This window comes from Ranitomeya imitator, chromosome 2 (genome assembly GCF_032444005.1).
Source record: "Ranitomeya imitator isolate aRanImi1 chromosome 2, aRanImi1.pri, whole genome shotgun sequence".
In the NCBI taxonomy this organism is placed as follows: Eukaryota; Metazoa; Chordata; class Amphibia; order Anura; family Dendrobatidae; genus Ranitomeya; species Ranitomeya imitator.
Window position 1 is genome coordinate 230,545,927 of NC_091283.1, and position 23,604 is coordinate 230,569,530.

General features: G+C 49.0%; 1 protein-coding gene across 3 annotated transcripts in view; it reads right to left on the reverse strand.

The window, feature by feature from the left end:
* LOC138662772 (actin-related protein 2/3 complex subunit 1A-A-like) overlaps window positions 1-23,604 on the reverse strand; it is a 218,598-nt gene that overhangs the window by 69,726 nt on the left and 125,268 nt on the right. For 2 of the 3 annotated variants that reach the window (XM_069748692.1, XM_069748691.1), the window contains exons 7-8: window positions 19,779-19,854; window positions 10,730-10,923 (exon numbers count right to left, since the gene is read on the reverse strand). In XM_069748692.1, coding sequence (XP_069604793.1) covers window positions 10,730-10,923; window positions 19,779-19,854 — 270 coding nt within the window. The remainder of the gene's footprint in view (window positions 1-10,729; window positions 10,924-19,778; window positions 19,855-23,604) is intronic. The other variant, XR_011318069.1, reaches the window with a different exon arrangement.

Below are 23,604 nucleotides of genomic sequence, written 5' to 3' on the forward strand. Positions count from 1 at the left end.
CCAGGGAGTACACAGGAGAGAATACAGACAGGATGGCCAGGGAAGATGCAGGAGAGAACATAGACCGGATGGCCAGGGGGGACGCAGGAGAGAATACAGACAGGATGGCCAGGGGGGACACAGGAGAGAATACAGACAGGACGGCCAGGGAGTACACAGAAGAGAATACAGACAGGATGGCCAGGGGGAAGCAGGAGAGAATACAGACAGGATGGCCAGGGGGGATGCAGGAGAGAACATAGACCGGATGGCCAGGGGGTCGCAGGAGAGAATACGGACAGGATGGCCAGGGGGGACGCAGGAGAGAACATAGACAGGATGGCCAGGGGGAAGCAGGAGAGAATACAGACAGGATGGCCAGGGAGTACACAGGAGAGAATACAGACAGGACGGCCAGGGAGTACACAGGAGAGAATACAGACAGGATGGCCAGGGGCAAGCAGGAGAGAATACAGACAGGATGGCCAGGGGGATGCAGGAGAGAACATAGACCGGATGGCCAGGGGGGACGCAGGAGAGAATACAGACAGGATGGCCAGGGGGGACACAGGAGAGAATACAGACAGGACGGCCAGGGAGTACACAGGAGAGAATACAGACAGGATGGCCAGGGGGGATGCAGGAGAGAACATAGACCGGATGGCCAGGAGGGACACAGGAGAGAATACAGACAGGACGGCCAGGGAGTACACAGGAGAGAATACAGACAGGATGGCCAGGAGGGACGCAGGAGAGAATACAGACAGGATGGCCAGGGGGGACACAGGAGAGAATACAGACAGGATGGCCAGGGGGGACACAGGAGAGAATACAGACAGGACGGCCAGGGAGTACACAGGAGAGAATACAGACAGGATGGCCAGGGGGGATGCAGGAGAGAATACAGACAGGATGGCCAGGGGGGACGCAGGAGAGAATACGGACAGGATGGCCAGGGGGGACACAGGAGAGAATACAGACAGGACGGCCAGAGAGTACACAGGAGAGAATACAGACAGGATAGCCAGAGGGAAGCAGGAGAGAATACAGACAGGACGGCCAGGGAGTACACAGGAGATAATACGGACAGGATGGCCAGGGGGGACGCAGGAGAGAACATAGACAGGATGGCCAGGGGGAAGCAGGAGAGAATACAGACAGGATGGCCAGGGAGTACACAGGAGAGAATACAGACAGGACGGCCAGGGAGTACACAGGAGAGAATACAGACAGGATGGCCAGGGGGAAGCAGGAGAGAATACAGACAGGATGGCCAGGGGGGATGCAGGAGAGAACATAGACCGGATGGCCAGGGGGTCGCAGGAGAGAGTACGGACAGGATGGCCAGGGGGGACGCAGGAGAGAACATAGACAGGATGGCCAGGGGGAAGCAGGAGAGAATACAGACAGGATGGCCAGGGAGTACACAGGAGAGAATACAGACAGGACGGCCAGGGAGTACACAGGAGAGAATACAGACAGGATGGCCAGGGGGAAGCAGGAGAGAATACAGACAGGACGGCCAGGGGGGACGCAGGAGAGAATACGGACAGGATGGCCAGGGGGGACGCAGGAGAGAATACAGACAGGATGGCCAGGGGGGGCACAGGAGAGAATACAGACAGGACGGCCAGGGAGTACACAGGAGAGAATACAGACAGGATGGCCAGGGGGGATGCAGGAGAGAATACAGACAGGATGGCCAGGGGGGACGCAGGAGAGAATACAGACAGGATGGCCAGGGGGGACACAGGAGAGAATACAGACAGGACGGCCAGGGAGTACACAGGAGAGAATACAGACAGGATGGCCAGGGGGAAGCAGGAGAGAATACAGACAGGATGGCCAGGGGGGATGCAGGAGAGAACATAGACCGGATGGCCAGGAGGGACACAGGAGAGAATACAGACAGGACGGCCAGGGAGTACACAGGAGAGAATACAGACAGGATGGCCAGGAGGGACGCAGGAGAGAATACAGACAGGATGGCCAGGGGGGACACAGGAGAGAATACGGACAGGATGGCCAGGGGGGACACAGGATAGAATACAGACAAGACAGCCGGAGAGGACGCAGGAGAGAATACAGACAGGATGGCCAGGGAGTACACAGGAGAGAATACAGACAGGATGGCCAGGGGGAAGCAGGAGAGAATACAGACAGGATGGCCAGGGGGGATGGAGGAGAGAACATAGACCGGATGGCCAGGGGGGACGCAGGAGAGAATACAGACAGGATGGCCAGGGGGGACACAGGAGAGAATACAGACAGGACGGCCAGGGAGTACACAGGAGAGAATACAGACAGGATAGCCAGGGGGAAGCAGGAGAGAATACAGACAGGACGGCCAGGGAGTACACAGGAGAGAATACGGACAGGATGGCCAGGGGGGACGTAGGAGAGAACATAGACAGGATGGCCAGGGGGAAGCAGGAGAGAATACAGACAGGATGGCCAGAGAGTACACAGGAGAGAATACAGACAGGACGGCCAGGGAGTACACAGGAGAGAATACGGACAGGATGGCCAGGGGGACACAGGAGAGAACATAGACAGGACGGCCAGGGGGGAGCAGGAGAGAATACAGACAGGATGGCCAGGGAGTACACAGGAGAGAATACAGACAGGATGGCAAAGGGGAAGCAGGAGAGAATACAGACAGGACGGCCAGGGAGTACACAGGAGAGAATACGGACAGGATGGCCAGGGGGGACGCAGGAGAGAACATAGACAGGATGGCCAGGGGGAAGCAGGAGAGAATACAGACAGGATGGCCAGGGAGTACACAGGAAAGAATACAGACAGGATGGCCAGGGGGAAGCAGGAGAGAATACAGACAGGATGGCCAGGGAGTACACAGGAGAGAATACGGATAGGATGGCCAGGGGGGATGCAGGAGAGAACATAGACCGGATGGCCAGGGAGGAGGCAATAGATAATACAGACAGGATGGCTGAGTAGGAGGCAGTTGAGAATTCAGACAGGACAGCTGGGAGAACGCAAGAGAGAATACAGACAGGATGGCTGGGGAGGATGGAGGAGAGAATGCAGATGGGATGGGCGAGGAGGAGACAGGAGAAAATACAGACAGGACAGCCAGGGGGGATGCAGGAGAGAACATAGACCGGATGGCCAGGGGGGACGCAGGAGAGAATACAGACAGGATGGCCAGGGGGGACACAGGAGAGAATACAGACAGGACAGCCGGTGAGAATACAAGAGAGAATACAGTCGGGACGGCCGGAGAATACAGATGATTCTTTTAGTGAGTAAAATATTTCAGTGCCAATTTTACAGAAAGAATCAGCTGTGATCCCATGCTGTCCTGTCTGTATACTCTCTTTTGCTTCCTCTCCTGCTCAGGTGCTGTGGTATGATCAGTCCATGTCCCTGTAAGGTGAGCCGTTACACAATACAGTACACAGCAGGGGCACATTTATACAATTATCTCAGCACAGGAACATTTTGTTTTAAAGCACCACTCCAGTGTTTTTTTTTTTTTTATAAATCAGGTTTATTGATGCAAATAAACAATACAAACAATGGTACAGTGCTGAAACAATTGTTAAACTCGACGGGGTACAACCCGTAGATCGTACAAAAGGAGAAAGCCTCAGCAAGTATTAAATGTAGCTGGCCACTGCCAACGATAACACTTTCAAGTTAGCAATGATTCTTTTCATAGTTGAAACATATAAACAGCATCAAAGGCAATCAAGCATTGCTAGCTATATTTAATAGTTTATATTAGTATAAAATGTCGCTAGATATAAGAAGTAAGCAGAAGTAGAAAGAAGTAAAGAAACGGAAAGAGGAGAAAAGAAAGAAAAGAAAAAGAAAAGAAAAAAGAGTGGGGAGGAAAAGGGGGGGGGGGGGAAGGAAAGCGGGTGAAGGTAAGAGGGTACGCTAGGTATGAGGAATGCGGCACCCCTCCCGGGCTGACCCCAGGTCCCATGTAGTGGAGAGAAGAACATTGAGTCACCAACATTGGCTTTAGGCCACGACAGCAGGCCAGAGGATAGGGGCAACAACCATTACGCGAACACTCCCATATCGGCTCCAGATATGAATTAGGACCTGGACAACCATACGTCCAACTCTGGGGTCTCCCTAAATACAATCCATGAAGCCCAAGTGTTAAAAAATTTCGCCGAATCCCCCATGGATTCACTTATCAATTGTTCCATTCTGTAAATGTTGTTAAGCTCCGCAACAAAATCGGAGCCTGAGGGGTAACGATCCTGCTTCCAGTATCCAGGAATCAAATTCCTGGCAGCCGTAAGAAAATGTCTGAGAAGACTCCTCTTAAAACCAGAGATCGACATGTCACACAGAGACAAGAGGGCCAGTTCCACTGTGGGTTGTATTTTGCGAAAGGATAATTTGTTATGGAGATCGAAAACTAGCATCCGGAATTTCTTTTTGGGTGGACAATCCCACCAGATATGGACATAAGTCCCTTTTTCTGATGTGCATCTCCAACAAATATCCGGTATCACCGGTAACATAGTGTGAACCTGGCAGGGGCATCTATACCACCTCGACAGAACTTTGTAACTCCTCTCCTGTGACACAGCCGACAGCGAAGTCCTAAAGGTGAACAAAAAAATCTTATCTCTTTCCTCTTGGGACAAAGAAATCCCCAAGTCACTCTCCCATCTTGAGAAAAACATTGGGAAGTCATGTGTTGTGGTCTGACTCTCCTGGAAAAGATTATATAAGAGGGACACCTTACGAGACGGGGGCTCCTCAGCAAGACAAATTTTCTTGAAAGGGGTTAACACCCCCATGGACTTATTAAGTTTAAATGATGTGCCTATGAAGCTCTTTAGCTGTTCGTAGAAGAACCAAGAGCCCTCAGGAGGTTCCCCCCCTGGTATATTTCGTGTAGGGACTTAATACCTGTCTGATTTATGAAGTTAAATATAATGGGTCTTGAAGCTCTGTTTTTACTCAGGAAATTTTCCCTACGGAGACCTGCGGGGAAGTGAGGATTGTCGTAAATTGGGGTTAGTGGACCCGGGGCTGTAGAGGTTATAGTATTTCTGCCACTCTGTCGTACAAGTAGAAGCATGTTCCTAGTCATGAATGGAAGGTTCGACCTCCCCCCCCCTCCCGTGTTCCATAGTATCGTCTGAGGATCCCCGCCAACGAGATCACCCTCCAGGCTCACCCATTTCTTGTTGTTACTGCTGTGGTATAAGTCTAAAATGCAAGTACCTAATGAGGCACGACTATATACTAGGAAGTCTGGTAGGCCAATTCCCCCCCTCCTCTTGGACCTGCTTAATACAAAATGTGATATTCTTGATCTAGCATGAGACCAGACCAATCGGATGACCGCTTTCTTGAGTCGCGAGAAGAAGGACGCGGGAAGATATAACGGGATTGTCTGGAAATAATATAAAAGGCGAGGCAACAAGTCCATTTTAATTACATTAACTCTACCAAACCAAGACAGTTGAAGTTTATGCCACTTCTATAAGTCCAGCTCCGCTCCGCTTTTTGCAACGCCTTTTTAAAGTTTGCATCGTACAAACCAGATGTTTTGGCTGTTATCCTGATCCCCAGATATGGAAGTGAATCAAAGCGCCAACCAAACGGGAAAGAGGCTCGCAGCCCACTCACCTCAGATGGTGGTAGGGATATGTTTAAGGCCATGGATTTATGGGAATTAATTTTGAAATTGCTTAGGTGACCGAATTTCGATAATTCTAAAATGATATTGGGTATACTAGTTATGGGGGAGGTAACATATAAGAGGATATCATCGGCAAAAAGCGCCAACTTGTGTTCCTCTGATCTTAATTTAACTCCTCTTATGGAGGGGTTATTGCGTATGGCGGTGGCCAAGCATTCCATTGACAGGATATATAAGAGAGGGGAAAGCGGGCACCCCTGCCTCGTACCATTCCTTATATCGAATGTGTCTGAAAGGGTGCCATTCACTTTCACCTGGGCGTTAGGGGAGGTATATAAGGCCTTTATTCTATGCATCATGTTTTCTCCCAGACCAATCCTCGCCAGGGCCCGGAACAAAAACTCCCAGTGCACCCTGTCGAAGGCCTTCTCAGCATCGATCGACAGGATACACATGGGATCACCCCCCTCCCGTCCCGCCCCGTCTATTAAAGAGATGGTCCTAATGGTATTATCACGCGCCTCCCTACCCGGGACAAAACTCACCTGGTCTTGGTTTATCACGTTTGGAAGGAGAGGGCTCAATCTATTTGCAATCATCTTCGCGTAGATTTTAATGTCTAAATTTATAAGAGATATTTGACGGTAATTATTACGTAACGAGGGGTCTTTATCTGGTTTTGGTATGACCGTGATATGAGTGGCCAAAGCCTGAGGGGGAAAGGAACCACCCGAGGAGACCGAATTACACACTTCAAGAAAAATCGGGCTCAATAATGAGGAGAATGATTTATAAAAACCGGCTGAGTACCCGTCTGAACCCGGACTTTTTCCTTGTTTCAGGGCTTTGATAGTTTCCAAAACCTCCTCCAGTGTAAACTCCCCCTCTAGGCCCAGAATCTCATCCTCCGGTAGAAGGGGTATATTGTTTTGATGTAAATACGTATTAATTTTGTTATGGAGAGCGGATGTGGACAGATCTTTGTAGTGGCCATCTATGTTGTATAAGTCTTTGTAGTAATCACTGAAGCTCGAGATGATGTCTCTAGTATTATGTAACTTTTCCCCTTTCCCATTTTTAATAAAGGGAATAAATGTATTTGGGACACGTGGGTTAATGTATCTAGCCAAGATCTTGCCGCTTTTGTTTCCATATTGGTAAAAGCGATTTCAGAGCCTTTCCCTGAGGTAGCGTGGTTTTTGGTCCAGTAAGGCGAGCAACTTTTGCCTGGTTGTGGACAAGTGTGCGAATGTAACCTCATTGAGATCTCTTTTGTGTTGCGTTTCTAATTTATGGATTTGGTCGGAGAGTTTAATTATTTCTGCGACCCTCTCCCTCTTCAAGCGCGCGCCATGTGAAATAAGAACTCCCTCCAGTGTTTTGTTTTTTTCAGCACTGAAGTGGTGCTTTAAATGTAAGCTCCCTGCCCCCATTCTTATACTCACCTTCCGGCAGCTTCAACTTCTACCAACGCCATTTTGTGCCCCACCTGAGGCTGTTCTGATGCAGTGTACTCCCACCTGAGGCTGTTCTGATGCAGTGTGCTCCCACCTGAGGCTGTTCTGATGCAGTGTGCTCCCACCTGAGGTTGTTCTGATGCAGTGTGCTCCCACCTGAGGTTGTTCTGATGCAGTGTGCTCCCACCTGAGGTTGTTCTGATGCAGTGTGCTCCCACCTGAGGTTGTTCTGATGCAGTGTGCTCCCACCTGAGGTTGTTCTGATGCAGTGTGCTCCCACCTGAGGCTGTTCTGATGCAGTGTGCTCCCACCTGAGGCTGTTCTGATGCAGTGTGCTCCCACCTGAGGTTGTTCTGATGCAGTGTGCTCCCACCTGAGGCTGTTCTGATGCAGTGTGCTCCCACCTAAGGCTGTTCTGATGCAGTGTGCTCCCACCTGAGGCTGTTCTGATGCAGTGTGCTCCCACCTGAGGCTGTTCTGATGCAGTGTGCTCCCACCTGAGGTTGTTCTAATGCAGTGTGCTCCCACCTGAGGTTGTTCTGATGCAGTGTGCTCCCACCTGAGGTTGTTCTGGTGCGGTGTGCTTCCACCTGAGGTTGTTCTGATGCAGTGTGCTCCCACCTGAGGTTGTTCTGGTGCAGTGTGCTCCCACCTGAGGTTGTTCTGATGCAGTGTGCTTCCACCTGAGGTTGTTCTGATGCAGTGTGCTCCCACCTGAGGTTGTTCTGGTGCAGTGTGCTCCCACCTGAGGTTGTTCTGGTGCAGTGTGCTCCCACCTGAGGTTGTTCTGATGCAGTGTGCTTCCACCTGAGGTTGTTCTGATGCAGTGTGCTCCCACCTGAGGTTGTTCTGGTGCAGTGTGCTCCCACCTGAGGTTGTTCTGATGCAGTGTGCTTCCACCTGAGGTTGTTCTGATGCAGTGTGCTCCCACCTGAGGTTGTTCTGATGCAGTGTGCTTCCACCTGAGGTTGTTCTGGTGCAGTGTGCTCCCACCTGAGGTTGTTCTGATGCAGTGTGCTTCCACCTGAGGTTGTTCTGATGCAGTGTGCTCCCACCTGAGGTTGTTCTGGTGCAGTGTGCTCCCACCTGAGGTTGTTCTGGTGCAGTGTGCTCCCACCTGAGGTTCTTCTGATGCAGTGTGCTTCCACCTGAGGTTGTTCTGATGCAGTGTGCTCCCACCTGAGGTTGTTCTGGTGCAGTGTGCTCCCACCTGAGGTTGTTCTGATGCAGTGTGCTTCCACCTGAGGTTGTTCTGATGCAGTGTGCTCCCACCTGAGGTTGTTCTGGTGCGGTGTGCTTCCACCTGATGCTGTTTTGGTGCGGTATGCCACCACCTGATGCTGTTTTGGTGCAGTATGCTCCCACCTGAGGTTGTTCTGGTGCAGTATGCCCTTACCTGATGCTGTTTTGGTGCAGTATGCCCTTACCTGATGCTGTTTTGGTGCAGTATGCCCCCACCTGATGCTGTTTTGGTGCAGTGTGCCCCCACCTTATGCTGTTTTGGTGCCGTATGCCCCCACCTGATGCTGTTTTGGTGCAGTATGACCCCACCTGATGCTGTTTTGGTGCAGTATGCCCCCACCTGATGCTGTTTTGGTGCAGTATGCCCCCACCTGATGCTGTTTTGGTGCAGTATGCCCCCACCTGATGCTGTTTTGGTGCAGTATGCCCCCACCTGATGCTGTTTTGGTGCAGTATGCCACCTGATGCTGTTTTGGTGCAGTGTGCCCCCACCTGATGCTGTTTTGGTGCAGTATGCCCCCACCTGATGCTGTTTTGGTGCAGTATGCCCCCACCTTATGCTGTTTTGGTGCAGTGTGCCACCACCTGAGGCTGTTCTGATGCAGTGTGCTCCCACCTGAGGCTGTTCTGATGCAGTGTGCTCCCACCTGAGGTTGTTCTGATGCAGTGTGCTCCCACCTGAGGCTGTTCTGATGCAGTGTGCTCCCACCTAAGGCTGTTCTGATGCAGTGTGCTCCCACCTGAGGCTGTTCTGATGCAGTGTGCTCCCACCTGAGGCTGTTCTGATGCAGTGTGCTCCCACCTGAGGTTGTTCTAATGCAGTGTGCTCCCACCTGAGGTTGTTCTGATGCAGTGTGCTCCCACCTGAGGTTGTTCTGGTGCGGTTTGCTTCCACCTGAGGTTGTTCTGATGCAGTGTGCTCCCACCTGAGGTTGTTCTGGTGCAGTGTGCTCCCACCTGAGGTTGTTCTGATGCAGTGTGCTTCCACCTGAGGTTGTTCTGATGCTGTGTGCTCCCACCTGAGGTTGTTCTGGTGCAGTGTGCTCCCACCTGAGGTTGTTCTGGTGCAGTGTGCTCCCACCTGAGGTTGTTCTGATGCAGTGTGCTTCCACCTGAGGTTGTTCTGATGCAGTGTGCTCCCACCTGAGGTTGTTCTGGTGCAGTGTGCTCCCACCTGAGGTTGTTCTGGTGCAGTGTGCTCCCACCTGAGGTTGTTCTGGTGCAGTGTGCTCCCACCTGAGGTTGTTCTGATGCAGTGTGCTTCCACCTGAGGTTGTTCTGATGCAGTGTGCTCCCACCTGAGGTTGTTCTGGTGCAGTGTGCTCCCACCTGAGGTTGTTCTGATGCAGTGTGCTTCCACCTGAGGTTGTTCTGATGCAGTGTGCTCCCACCTGAGGTTGTTCTGGTGCGGTGTGCTTCCACCTGATGCTGTTTTGGTGCGGTATGCCACCACCTGATGCTGTTTTGGTGCAGTATGCTCCCACCTGAGGTTGTTCTGGTGCAGTATGCCCTTACCTGATGCTGTTTTGGTGCAGTATGCCCTTACCTGATGCTGTTTTGGTGCAGTATGCCCCCACCTGATGCTGTTTTGGTGCAGTGTGCCCCCACCTTATGCTGTTTTGGTGCCGTATGCCCCCACCTGATGCTGTTTTGGTGCAGTATGACCCCACCTGATGCTGTTTTGGTGCAGTATGCCCCCACCTGATGCTGTTTTGGTGCAGTATGCCCCCACCTGATGCTGTTTTGGTGCAGTATGCCCCCACCTGATGCTGTTTTGGTGCAGTATGCCCCCACCTGATGCTGTTTTGGTGCAGTATGCCACCTGATGCTGTTTTGGTGCAGTGTGCCCCCACCTGATGCTGTTTTGGTGCAGTATGCCCCCACCTGATGCTGTTTTGGTGCAGTATGCCCCCACCTTATGCTGTTTTGGTGCAGTGTGCCACCACCTGATGCTGTTTTGGTGCAGTATGCCCCCACCTGATGCTGTTTTGGTACAGTATGCCCCCACCTGATGCTGTTTTGGTGCAGTGTGCCCCCACCTGATGCTGTTTTGGTGCAGTATGCCCCCACCTGATGCTGTTTTGTTGCAGTATGCCCCCACCTGATGCTGTTTTGGTGCAGTATGCCCCCACCTGATGCTGTTTTGTTGCAGTATGCCCCCACCTGATGCTGTTTTGGTGCAGTATGCCCCCACCTGATGCTGTTTTGGTGCCGTATGCCCCACCTGATGCTGTTTTGGTGCAGTATGCCCCCACCTGATGCTGTTTTGGTGCAGTATGCCCCCACCTGATGCTGTTTTGGTGCAGTATGCCCCCACCTGATGCTGTTTTGGTGCAGTATGCTCCCACCTGATGCTGTTTTGGTGCAGTATGCCCCCACCTGATGCTGTTTTGGTGCAGTATGCCCCCACCTGATGCTGTTTTGGTGCAGTGTTCCCACTTCAGAGCCCTCGCTGTCCTGTGCAGCTTTTCTATCCAGGTTGCGGAAATGTTGCATGGCTGAGGTGGCAGAGCGGGCAGCTTGCTTCTCAGACTCCATTTTTCCGATGAGTTGCAGCTTCCCTGGGCCGGAGTAGGTGAACAGGTATGGGGCACAGTCATGTCCCTAGACAAGAGAATCATACACAGAGACATCACTGCTTGTTGTTAGGGAACAGAAAACCACAGTGGTTACTTCCAAAAGCTGATGGGCTTGTTGCATTACAACAGTGATCTGTCCTGTGAGATATTCACTGCAGCACAAACCTGTACAGATCCTACATGCACTGGCACATTGCAGCAGGCCCTCAGCTGTAGGAATAGGTCAAGACACGTTTGTCACAAGCATCTATTGGCAATTATCAGTTTGTGGAAACATGTGGCTATCACAAGAGCGACGTTGGTCATGAAGTTGGATCTTTCTTACCAGCACCAAAATCCTTGTTATCGGCAGTTCGTTGCTGAGAGAACAATATTTTGTGCGCAATGGATCATCGCCAATCGGCAAATGGGAATGAACCGATTGTCTTGTCTACCAGCAGCAGATCTTACACGTAGTAAAGACGTAGCCAGATGAAGCCTGGCCCATAATGTCTAGGACTGGCAGTGAACTGGGAACGTGTCAGTGCGCCAAGCACATGTCAGTGCACCGGAGACAGGTTAGTACACTGGGGACGTGTCAGTGCACCGGGGACGTGTCAGTGCATCGGAGACATGTCAGGGCATCGGGGACGTGTCAGTGCGCCAAGGACATGTCAGTGCACCGGAGACAGGTTAGTACACCGGGGACGTGTCAGTGCACCGGAGACATGTCAGGGCATCGGAGACTTGTCAGTGCACCGGGGACGTGTCAGTGCACCGGAGACGGGTTAGTACACCGGGGACGTGTCAGGGCATCGGAGACTTGTCAGTGCACCGGGGACGTGTCAGTGCACCGGGGACGTGTCAGTGCACCGGAGACATGTCAGGGCACCGGGAACAGGTCAGTGCACCGGAGACATGTCAGGGCATCGGAGACTTGTCAGTGCACGGGGGACGTGTCAGTGCACCGGAGACAGGTTAGTACACCGGGGACATGTCAGGGCATCGGAGACTTGTCAGTGCACCAGGGACATGTCAGTGCACCGGGGACGTGTCAGTGCACTGGAGACATGTCAGGGCACCGGGAACAGGTCAGTGCACCGGAGACATGTCAGGGCATCGGAGACTTGTCAGTGCACCGGGGATGTGTCAGTGCACTGGAGACAGGTTAGTTGTTATGATCTGGTGATTGAGGAGCGACATGTGACTAGCTCTGAGCAGGTGGTAGGTATACTGACCGCAGTCCCTAAGCTCAACACAACACTAGAAGTAGCCGTGGGATGCTCCTAACTCTGCCTAGGCATCTCGTCACAGCCTAAGAGCTAACTACCCCTATAGACAGAAGCAGGAAAACTATCTTGCCTCAGAGAAAATCCCCAAAGGATAGATTAGCCCCCCACATGTAATGACTGTGAGAGGAGAAGGAAATGACATACGTAGTATGAAACAAGATTTAGCACAGGAGGCCACTTCTAGCTAGATAGAAAAAGTACAGAACAGAGCACTGTGCGGTCAGTAAAAAAAAACTAGAAAAAGTCCACCGCAGAGAAATGCAAAAAGTCTCCACACCTGACTAAAGGTGTGGAGGGCAAACTCTGCTGCCCAGAGCTTCCAGCTTAACTGAATAGATCCATATTGATAAGCTGGACAAAAGAGCAAAAACTACAAAATGCTGATCAACAAAGTCCACAACAAGTGAACTACAAAAAGACAAGCAAGGACTTAGCTTTGCTGAGCTGGTCAGAGTGTCAGGAAATCCTAAGAGCAATGACTCCAGGCAGGAACAATTGACAACTGGCATTGAATGAGAGATAAGGCCAGACTAATATAGCCGAGCCAAGAAGACGATCAGAGAAAACAGCTGCAGAAGCTAAATCCAAGAAGCAGCCATACCACTCAAAACCACAGGAGGGAGCCCAAGAGCAGAACTCACAAAAATGCTACTTACATGTTATGAAAGGCAATTCAGTATCACAATGGACATGGAGGTCAGAGCACATACAGTGATCTGACAATAACCCAAAATAATTGAACGAGCTCTGAGATGTGGGAACTCTGCAGACCGCAATCCCTGATCCTCTCCAAACACAACTAGAGGCAGCCGTGGATTGCGCCTAACGCTCCCTATGCAACTCGGCACAGCCTGAGAAACTAACTAGCCTGAAGATAGAAAAAATAAGCCTACCTTGCCTCAGAGAAATACCCCAAAGGAAAAGGCAGCCCCCCACATATAATGACTGTGAGTAAGATGAAAAGACAAACGTAGGGATGAAATAGATTCAGCAAAGTGAGGCCCGATATTCTAGACAGAACGAGGATAGGAAAGATAACTTTGCGGTCTACACAAAACCCTAAAGAATACCACGCAAAGGGGCAAAAAGACCATCCGTACCGAACTAACGGCACGGAGGTACACCCTTTGCGTCCCAGAGCTTCCAGCAAAACAAATAGACAAGCTGGACAGAAAAAATAGCAACAAATAGCAAAGAAGCACTTAGCTATGCAGAGCAGCAGGCCACAGGAATGATCCAGAGAAACACAAGTCCAACACTGGAACATTGACAGGAAGCATGAATCAAAGCATTAGGTGGGGTTAAGTAGAGAAGCACCTAACGACCTCACCAGATCACCTGAGGAAGGAAACTCAGAAGCAGCAGTACCAGTTTCCTCCACAAACGGAAGCTCCTAGAGAGAATCAGCCGAAGTACCACTTGTGACCACAGGAGGGAGCTCTGCCACAGAATTCACAACAGTACACCCCCCTTGAGGAGGGGTCACCGAACCCTCACCAGAGCCCCCAGGCCGACCAGGATGAGCCACATGAAAGGCACGAACAAGATCGGGAGCATGGACATCAGAGGCAAAAACCCAGGAATTATCCTCCTGAGCATAACCCTTCCATTTAACCAGATACTGGAGTTTCCGTCTTGAAACACGAGAATCCAAAATCTTCTCCACAATATACTCCAATTCCCCCTCCACCAAAACTGGGGCAGGAGGGTCAACAGATGGAACCATAGGTGCCACGTATCTCCGCAACAATGACCTATGGAAGACGTTATGTATGAAAAAAGAATCTGTGAGGGTCAGACGAAAAGACACAGGATTAATAACCTCAGAAATCCTATAATGACCAATGAAACGAGGTTTAAACTTCGGAGAGGAAACCTTCATAGGAATATGACGAGAAGATAACCAAACCAGATCCCCAACACGAAGTCGGGGACCCACACGGCGTCTGCGATTAGCGAAACGTTGAGCCTTCTCCTGGGACAAGGTCAAATTGTCCACTACATGAGTCCAAATCTGCTGCAACCTGTCCACCACAGTATCCACACCAGGACAGTCCGAAGACTCAACCTGTCCTGAAGAGAAACGAGGATGGAACCCAGAATTGCAGAAAAATGGCGAAACCAAGGTAGCCGAGCTGGCCCGATTATTAAGGGCGAACTCAGCCAAAGGCAAAAAGGACACCCAGTCATCCTGATCGGCAGAAACAAAGCATCTCAGATAGGTTTCCAAGGTCTGATTGGTTCGTTCGGTCTGGCCATTAGTCTGAGGATGAAAAGCCGAGGAAAAAGACAAGTCAATGCCCATCCTACCACAAAAGGCTCGCCAAAACCTCGAAACAAACTGGGAACCTCTGTCAGAAACGATATTCTCTGGAATGCCATGCAAACGAACCACATGCTGGAAGAACAATGGCACCAAATCAGAGGAGGAAGGCAACTTGGACAAGGGTACCAGATGGACCATCTTAGAAAAGCGATCACAGACCACCCAAATGACTGACATCTTTTGAGAGACGGGAAGATCTGAAATAAAATCCATAGAGATATGTGTCCAAGGTCTCTTCGGGACCGGCAAGGGCAAAAGCAACCCACTGGCACGAGAACAGCAGGGCTTAGCCCGAGCACAAATCCCACAGGACTGCACAAAAGAACGCACATCCCGCGACAGAGATGGCCACCAAAGGATCTAGCCACTAACTCTCTGGTACCAAACATTCCAGGATGACCAGCCAACACCGAACAATGAACCTCAGAGATCACTTTATTTGTCCACCTATCCGGGACAAACAGTTTCTCCGCTGGACAACGATCAGGTTTATTAGCCTGAAATTTTTGCAGCACCCGCCGCAAATCAGGGGAGATGGCAGACACAATTACTCCTTCCTTGAGGATACCCGCCGGCTCAGATAAACCCGGAGAGTCGGGCACAAAACTCCTAGACAGAGCATCCGCCTTCACATTTTTAGAGCCCGGAAGGTACGAAATCACAAAGTCAAAACGGGCGAAAAACAGCGACCAACGAGCCTGTCTAAGATTCAAACGCTTAGCAGACTCGAGATAAGTCAGGTTCTTATGATCAGTCAATACCACCATGCGATGCTTAGCTCCTTCAAGCCAATGACGCCACTCCTCGAATGCCCACTTCATGGCCAGCAACTCTCGGTTGCCCACATCATAATTCCGCTCAGCAGGCGAAAACTTCCTGGAAAAAAAAGCGCATGGTTTCATCACTGAACAATCAGAACCTCTCTGCGACAAAACAGCCCCTGCTCCAATCTCAGAAGCATCAACCTCGACCTGGAACGGAAGAGAAACATCAGGTTGACACAACACAGGGGCAGAAGAAAAACGACGCTTCAACTCTTGAAAAGCTTCCACAGCAGCAGAAGACCAATTGACCAAATCAGCACCCTTCTTGGTCAAATCGGTCAATGGTTTGGCAATACTAGAAAAATTGCAGATGAAGCGACGATAAAAATTAGCAAAGCCCAGGAACTTTTGCAGACTTTTCAGAGATGTCGGCTGAGTCCAATCATGGATGGCTTGGACCTTAACAGGATCCATCTCGATAGTAGAAGGGGAAAAGATGAACCCCAAAAATGAAACCTTCTGCACACCAAAGAGACACTTTGATCCCTTCACAAACAAAGAATTAGCACGCAGGACCTAAAAAACCGTTCTGACCTGTTTCACATGAGACTCCCAATCATCCGAGAAGATCAAAATGTCATCCAAGTACACAATCAGGAATTTATCCAGGTACTCTCGGAAGATGTCATGCATAAAGGACTGAAACACTGATGGAGCATTGGCAAGTCCGAATGGCATCACTAGATACTCAAAATGACCCTCGGGCGTATTAAATGCAGTTTTCCATTCATCGCCTCGCCTGATTCGCACCAGATTATACGCACCACGAAGATCAATCTTGGTGAACCAACTAGCCCCCTTAATCCGAGCAAACAAATCAGATAACAAAGGCAAGGGGTACTGAAATTTAACAGTGATCTTATTAAGAAGGCGATAATCTATACAAGGTCTCAGCGAACCATCCTTTTTGGCTACAAAAAAGAACCCTGCTCCTAATGGCGACGATGACGGGCGAATATGCCCCTTCTCCAGGGATTCCTTCACATAACTGCGCATAGCGGTGTGCTCAGGCACGGATAAATTAAACAGTCGACCTTTTGGGAATTTACCACCAGGAATCAAATTGATAGCACAATGACAATCCCTATGCGGAGGTAGGGCATCGGACTTGGGCTCATCAAATACATCCCGGTAATCAGACAAGAACTCTGGAACCTCAGAAGGGGTGGATGACGAAATTGACAAAAATGGAACATCACCATGTACCCCCTGACAACCCCAGCTGGACACCGACATGGATTTCCAATCCAATACTGGATTATGGGCTTGTAGCCATGGCAACCCCAACACGACCACATCATGCAGATTATGCAACACCAGAAAGCGAATATCCTCCTGATGTGCAGGAGCCATGCACATGGTCAGCTGGGTCCAGTATTGAGGCTTATTCTTGGCCAAAGGCGTAGCATCAATACCTCTCAATGGAATAGGACATTGCAAGGGCTCCAAGAAAAATCCACAACGCTTAGCATATTCCAAGTCCATCAAATTCAGAGCAGCGCCTGAATCCACAAACGCCATGACAGAATATGATGACAAAGAGCAGATCAAGGTAACGGACAGAAGAAATTTTGACTGTACCGTACCAATGGTGGCAGACCTAGCGAACCGCTTAGTGCGCTTAGGACAATCAGAGATAGCATGAGTGGAATCACCACAGTAGAAACACAGCCCATTCAGACGTCTGTGTTCTTGCCGTTCAACTCTGGTCAAAGTCCTATCGCACTGCATAGGCTCAGGTTTAAGCTCAGGTAATACCGCCAAATGGTGCACAGATTTACGCTCACGCAAGCGTCGACCGATCTGAATAGCCAAAGACATAGACTCATTCAAACCAGCAGGCATAGGAAATCCCACCATGACATCCTTAAGGGCTTCAGAGAGACCCTTTCTGAACATAGCTGCCAGCGCAGATTCATTCCATTGAGTGAGCACTGACCATTTTCTAAATTTCTGGCAATATACCTCTATCTCATCCTGACCCTGACAAAGAGCCAGCAAATTCTTTTCTGCCTGATCCACTGAATTAGGCTCATCGTACAGCAATCCGAGCGCCAGGAAAAACGCATTGATATTACTTAATGCAGGATCTCCTGGCGCAAGAGAAAATGCCCAGTCCTGAGGGTCCCCGCGCAAAAAAGAAATAATAATCAAAACCTGTTGAACTGGATCACCAGAGGAACGAGGTTTCATGGCCAGAAATAACTTACAATTATTTTTGAAACTCAGAAACTTAGTTCTATCTCCAAAAAACAAATCAGGAATAGGAATTCTTGGTTCTAACATAGATTTCTGATCAATAGTGTCTTGAATCTTTTGTACTCTTGCCGAGAGCTGATCCACAAATGAAGACAGACTTCTAATGTCCATCGCTACACCTGTGTACTGAACCACCCAAATGTCTAGGGGAAAAAAAAGACAAAACACAAAGCCAAGAAAAAAAAATGATCTCAGAACTTCTTTTTTCCCTCTATTGAGAATCATTAGTACTTTTGGCTTCCTGTACTGTTATGAAAGGCAATTCAGTATCACAATGGACATGGAGGTCAGAGCACATACAGTGATCTGACAATAACCCAAAATAATTGAACGAGCTCTGAGACGTGGGAACTCTGCAGACCGCAATCCCTGATCCTCTCCAAACACAACTAGAGGCAGCCGTGGATTGCGCCTAATGCTCCCTATGCAACTCGGCACAGCCTGAGAAACTAACTAGCCTGAAGATAGAAAAAATAAGCCTACCTTGCCTCAGAGAAATACCCCAAAGGAAAAGGCAGCCCCCCACATATAATGACTGTGAGTAAGATGAAAAGACAAACGTAGGGATGAAATAGATTCAGCAAAGTGAGGCCCGATATTCTAGACAGAACGAGGATAGGAAAGATAACTTTGCGGTCTACACAAAACCCTAAAGAAAACCACGCAAAGGGGCAAAAAGACCCTCCGTACCGAACTAACAGCACGGAGGTACACCCTTTGCGTCCCAGAGCTTCCAGCAAAACAAATAGACAAGCTGGACAGAAAAAATAGCAACAAATAGCAAAGAAGCACTTAGCTATGCAGAGCAGCAGGCCACAGGAATGATCCAGAGAAACACAAGTCCAACACTGGAACATTGACAGGAAGCATGAATCAAAGCATTAGGTGGGGTTAAGTAGAGAAGCACCTAACGACCTCACCAGATCACCTGAGGAAGGAAACTCAGAAGCAGCAGTACCAGTTTCCTCCACAAACGGAAGCTCCCAGAGAGAATCAGCCGAAGTACCACTTGTGACCACAGGAGGGAGCTCTGCCACAGAATTCACAACACTTACAACCACCGGAGGGAGCCCAAGAGCGGAATTCACAACAGTTAGTACACCGGGGATGTGTCAGGGCATCGGAGACTTGTCAGTGCAGCGGGGACGTGTCAGGACATCGGAGATATTCCAGTGCACCAGAGACATGTCAGGGCATCGGAGACATGTCAGGACATCGGAGATATTCCAGTGCTTCGGGGATAGGTTAGTGCTCCGGGGACATGTCAATGCACCAAGGATGTGTCAGGGCACCGGAGACATTTCAGTGCAGCAGGGACGTGTGAGTGCACCGAGGACATGTCAGTGCACCGGGGACGTGTCAGGGCATCGGAGACTTGTCAGTGCACCGGGAACAGGTCAGTGCACCGGAGACATGTCAGGGCACCGGGAACAGGTCAGTGCACCAAGGACATGTCAGGGCACCGGAGACAAGTTAGTGCACCAGGAGCGTATCAGTACTCCAAGGAGGTGTTAGTGCACTGTGGACTTGTTGGTACACTGGGAGCATATCATTGCTCTGGGATCCTGTCAGTGCACCAGGAAGAGGGACATTAAAGAAACTAGTTACCAAGAACCACAGTTTGATCTACAGGCCCCATGTTCTAGAGGAGATCATATGAAGCTTTGTGAGTGTAGTCTCGGTACAAGCTGAGTTTTATCGTTTAATCGGCTGCTCTTTCTGGTTTTTGGTCCAGTTAGCGGTCAAATCAATGACTGACAGCATTTTCTGTATAATTGTGCATGCTGAGATGACTGTCAGTCACGGATAGGACGACTGTCCATAAAACCAAAAAGCACAGAAAGACCAGACGATTAAATAAATAAAATACAAGTTATACTGAGTCTTTTCTCAGAAAACTACATACAGTCTCCTCCACTATATAATATGGGGCCTGCAGATTGGACGGAAATTTCATGGCAACAGTTTTCCTGTAAGTGCATTGACACGCCCCCTGAGCACCTCCAGCCTGATTTGCATATGAATCTTACATGAGATTTATCACGGCTGTGTCTCTCCAAAGAAGAAATCATTTTATTGGGACACAAGGGCCTACACCACGGTAGCATTGTGCTGGCAGATTGACCCGAATCTGTCTGCTGAGGTCACAGAGCAACAAGTCTACAGCCCACAGGAGCGCTATGCCAGGAGATAGGCTTACCGCCGCCACCAGCCGCCACTCGTTCACAAATAGAACAGCCAGGAAGGGAAGATGCTCCGTCCGCAGCTCTGTGACCCTGCAAGTGAGACGACAGAGGAGTGTGAACAGGTGCCGGAACCCGGGAGAGAGTCATTATAGGGAGATTACAGCTCATAATGTATTACATATTGGTAATAGGGAGGTTACAGGTCACATTATGCCATATATACAGTGCCTTGAAGAACTCTTCATACCCTGTGAACTTTAACACACTGTTTCACATAACAGCCACACACTTAAATGTATTGGATTTTTCTGCATACGAACACAAAGTAGAAAGTATTTGTGACATGTAAATGAAATGATACAAGGTTTTCTAAATATTTTACAAATATAAATCTGAGAATTATTAGTGTAACTACAGCTTTTCTGTGAAGGCCTCAGTGGTTTGTGTGAAAACATTAGGAATCAAACTGCAGCATGAAAACCAAGGAGCCCACCGGACAAGTCAGGGATAAAGCTGTGGAAAAGAAGAAAGCCAGGTAAGGTTATAAAAACTAGCCCAAAGTCTGAAAATTTCATGGAGCACTGTGCAACCCATCATCCAAAAATGAAAGAAGTATGGTATAACTGCAAACCTACCAAGACATGGCGTCCTCCTCACCTGACATCCCAATCAAGGAGAGCAATAAGGAGAGAAGCAGCCGAGAGGTCTATGGTCTCTGGAGGAGCTCAGGGGGAGAATTTGTCCACAGGACAAATATTAGCCCTATACTCTACAAATCTGGTCTTCACAGAAGAGTGGCAAGAAGAATGGCATTTTTTTAAAAAACAAAATGTAGTAGGAAAATCATAGGTTAACTGTGCTGCCGATCAATTAAGTAGCAACATTCAAGAGACTGAAGAATTTTCAATGCAGTTTATTTTCTGACGCGTTTCACAGTCAACTGACTTTATCAGGACAAACCACAAAAGCAAGACATAAGATGTCCCATTTGCAGTTTGCAAAAAGCTATGTGGGGGGACACAGCGAGCATGTGGAAGGAGCTCTGGTCAGATGAGTGCAAAGGAGAACCTTTTGGGTTAAATGCAAAACTATACATATGGCGGAAAACTAAACCTGCACATCACCCTTAAAACACCATCCCCACTGTCATACATGTTGGTGGCAGCATCCTGTTGTGGGGAGGTTTTTCTTCAGCAGAGGCGGGGAAACTGGTCAGAGTCGATGGGATGATGGATGGAGCTAAATACAGGGTAATCTTGGAGGAAAACCTGTCAAAGGCTGCAAAAGACTTTAGACTAGGGTGTAGGTTCAATTTTCAGCAGGACAACAACCGTAAACAGAGCTACAATGGACGGTTTAGATCAGAGCATATTCATGTGTGTGAACGGCCAAGTCACAGTCCATACTCGAATCCCAGAGAATTTGTGACAAGTTGTGAAAATTGCTGATCACAGACGTCTACATCCAATCTAACTGAGCGAGAGCGAGTGTGCAAAGAAGGGGCAAAATGTCACCTGTAGATGTGCAAAGCTCATAGAGACAAACCCTAAAAGACTGCAATAGTAATTACAGTGAAAGGTGGTCCTACAAAGTACTGACTCAGGGGGGGGGAGTCGAATACTAAGGCACCTCACAATTGTCAGATTTATATCGGCAAAATACTGGAAAAAAAACTTAAATAATTTGATTTACAAGTCACAAATACTCACTACTTTGTGTTAGTATCACATAAAATCCCAATAAAATCCCTTTAAGTTTGTGGGTGCAACGTGAAAAATGTGGAAAAGTTCATAGATAGGGATGAGCGAGCATGATAATACTTGGGTGCTCATTACTAGGGATGAGCGAGCACTAAAATACTTGGGTGCTTGTTACTAGAGATGAGAGAGCAGTAAAATGCTCTGGTGCTCATTACTAGAGATGGGCGAGCACTAAAATGCTCGGGTGCTTGTTACTAGAGATGAGCGAGCACTAAAATGCTCAGGTTCTTGTTACTAGAGATGAGCGAGCACTAAAATACTCTGGTGCTCGTTACTAGAGATGAGTGAGCACTAAAATGCTCGGGTGCTCGTTACTAGAGATGGGCGAGCACTAAAATGCTCAGGGGCTTGTTACTAGAGATGAGCAAGCACTAAAATACTCGGGTGCTCGTTACTAGAGATGAGTGAGCACTAAAATACTCGGGTGCTTGTTACTAGAGATGAGTGAGCACTAAAATGCTCTGGTGCTCGTTACTAGAGATGAGCGAGCACTAAAATGCTCTGGTGCTCGTTACTAGAGATGAGCGAGCACTAAAATGCTCGGGTGCTTGTTACTAGGGATGAGCGAGCACTAAAATGATCTGGTGGTTGTTACTAGAGATGAGAGAGCAGTAAAATGCTCGGGTGCTTGTTACTAGGGATGAGAGAGCAGTAAAATACTCGGGTGCTCGTTACTAGGGATGAGCGAGCACTAAAATGCTCTGGTGGTTGTTACTAGAGATGAGAGAGCAGTAAAATGCTCGGGTGCTTGTTACTAGGGATGAGAGGGCAGTAAAATACTCGGATGCTTGTTACTAGAGATGAGAGAGCAGTAAAATGCTCGTGTGCTCGTTACTAGGGATGAGCGAGCACTAAAATACTCGGGTGCTTGTTACTAGAGATGAGCGAGCACTAAAATGCTCAGGTGCTTGTTACTAGAGATGACCGAGCACTAAAATGCTCAGGTGCTTGTACCTAGAGATGAGTAAGCTCTAAAATACTCGGGTGCTCGTTACTAGGTATGAGCGATCACTAAAATGCTCAGGTGCTTGTTACTAGAGATGAGCAAGCACTAAAATACTCGGGTGCTTGTTACTAGAGATAAGCGAGCACTAAAATGCTCAGGTTCTTGTTACTAGAGATGAGCGAGCACTAAAATACTCGGGTGCTTGTTACTAGAGATGAGTGAGCACTAAAATGCTCAGGTGCTCGTTACCAGGGATGAGCGAGCACTAAAATGCTCAGGTGCTTGTTACTAGGGATGAGCGAGCACTAAAATGCTCAGGTGCTTGTTACTAGAGATGAGCGAGCACTAAAATACTCGGGTGCTCGTTACTAGGGATGAGCGAGCATTAAAATACTCGGGTGCTCGTTACTAGGGATGAGCGAGCACTAAAATACTCGGGTGCTTGTTACTAGGGATGAGTGAGCACTAAAATGCTCAGATGCTTGTTACTAGAGATGAGCGAGCACTAAAATACTCGGGTGCTTGTTACTAGAGATGAGTGAGCACTAAAATACTCGGGTGCTCGTTACTAGGGATGAGCGAGCACTAAAATGCTCAGGTGCTTGTTACTAGAGATGAGCGAGCACTAAAATACTCGGGTGCTTGTTACTAGAGATGAGTGAGCACTAAAATGCTCGGGTGCTTGTTACTAGAGATGAGTGAGCACTAAAATGCTCGGGTGCTTGTTACTAGGGATGAGTGAGCACTAAAATGCTCGGGTGCTCGTTACTAGGCATGAGCGAGCAGTAAATGCTCGGGTGCTCGTTACTAGGGATGAGCGAGCACTAAAATGCTCAGGTGCTTGTTACTAGAGATGAGTAAGCACTAAAATGCTCAGGTGCTCGTTACTAGAGATGAGTAAGCACTAAAATGCTCAGGTGCTCGTTACCAGGGATGAGCGAGCACTGAAATGCTCAGGTGCTAGTTACTAGAGATGAGTAAGCAAGCACTAAAATGCTCAGGCGCTCGTTACTAGGGATGAGTGAGCAGTAAATGCTCGGGTGCTCGTTACTAGGGATGAGTGAGCAGTAAATGCTCAGGTTCTCATTACTAGGGATGAGTGAGCAGTAAATGCTCGGGTGCTCGTTACTAGGG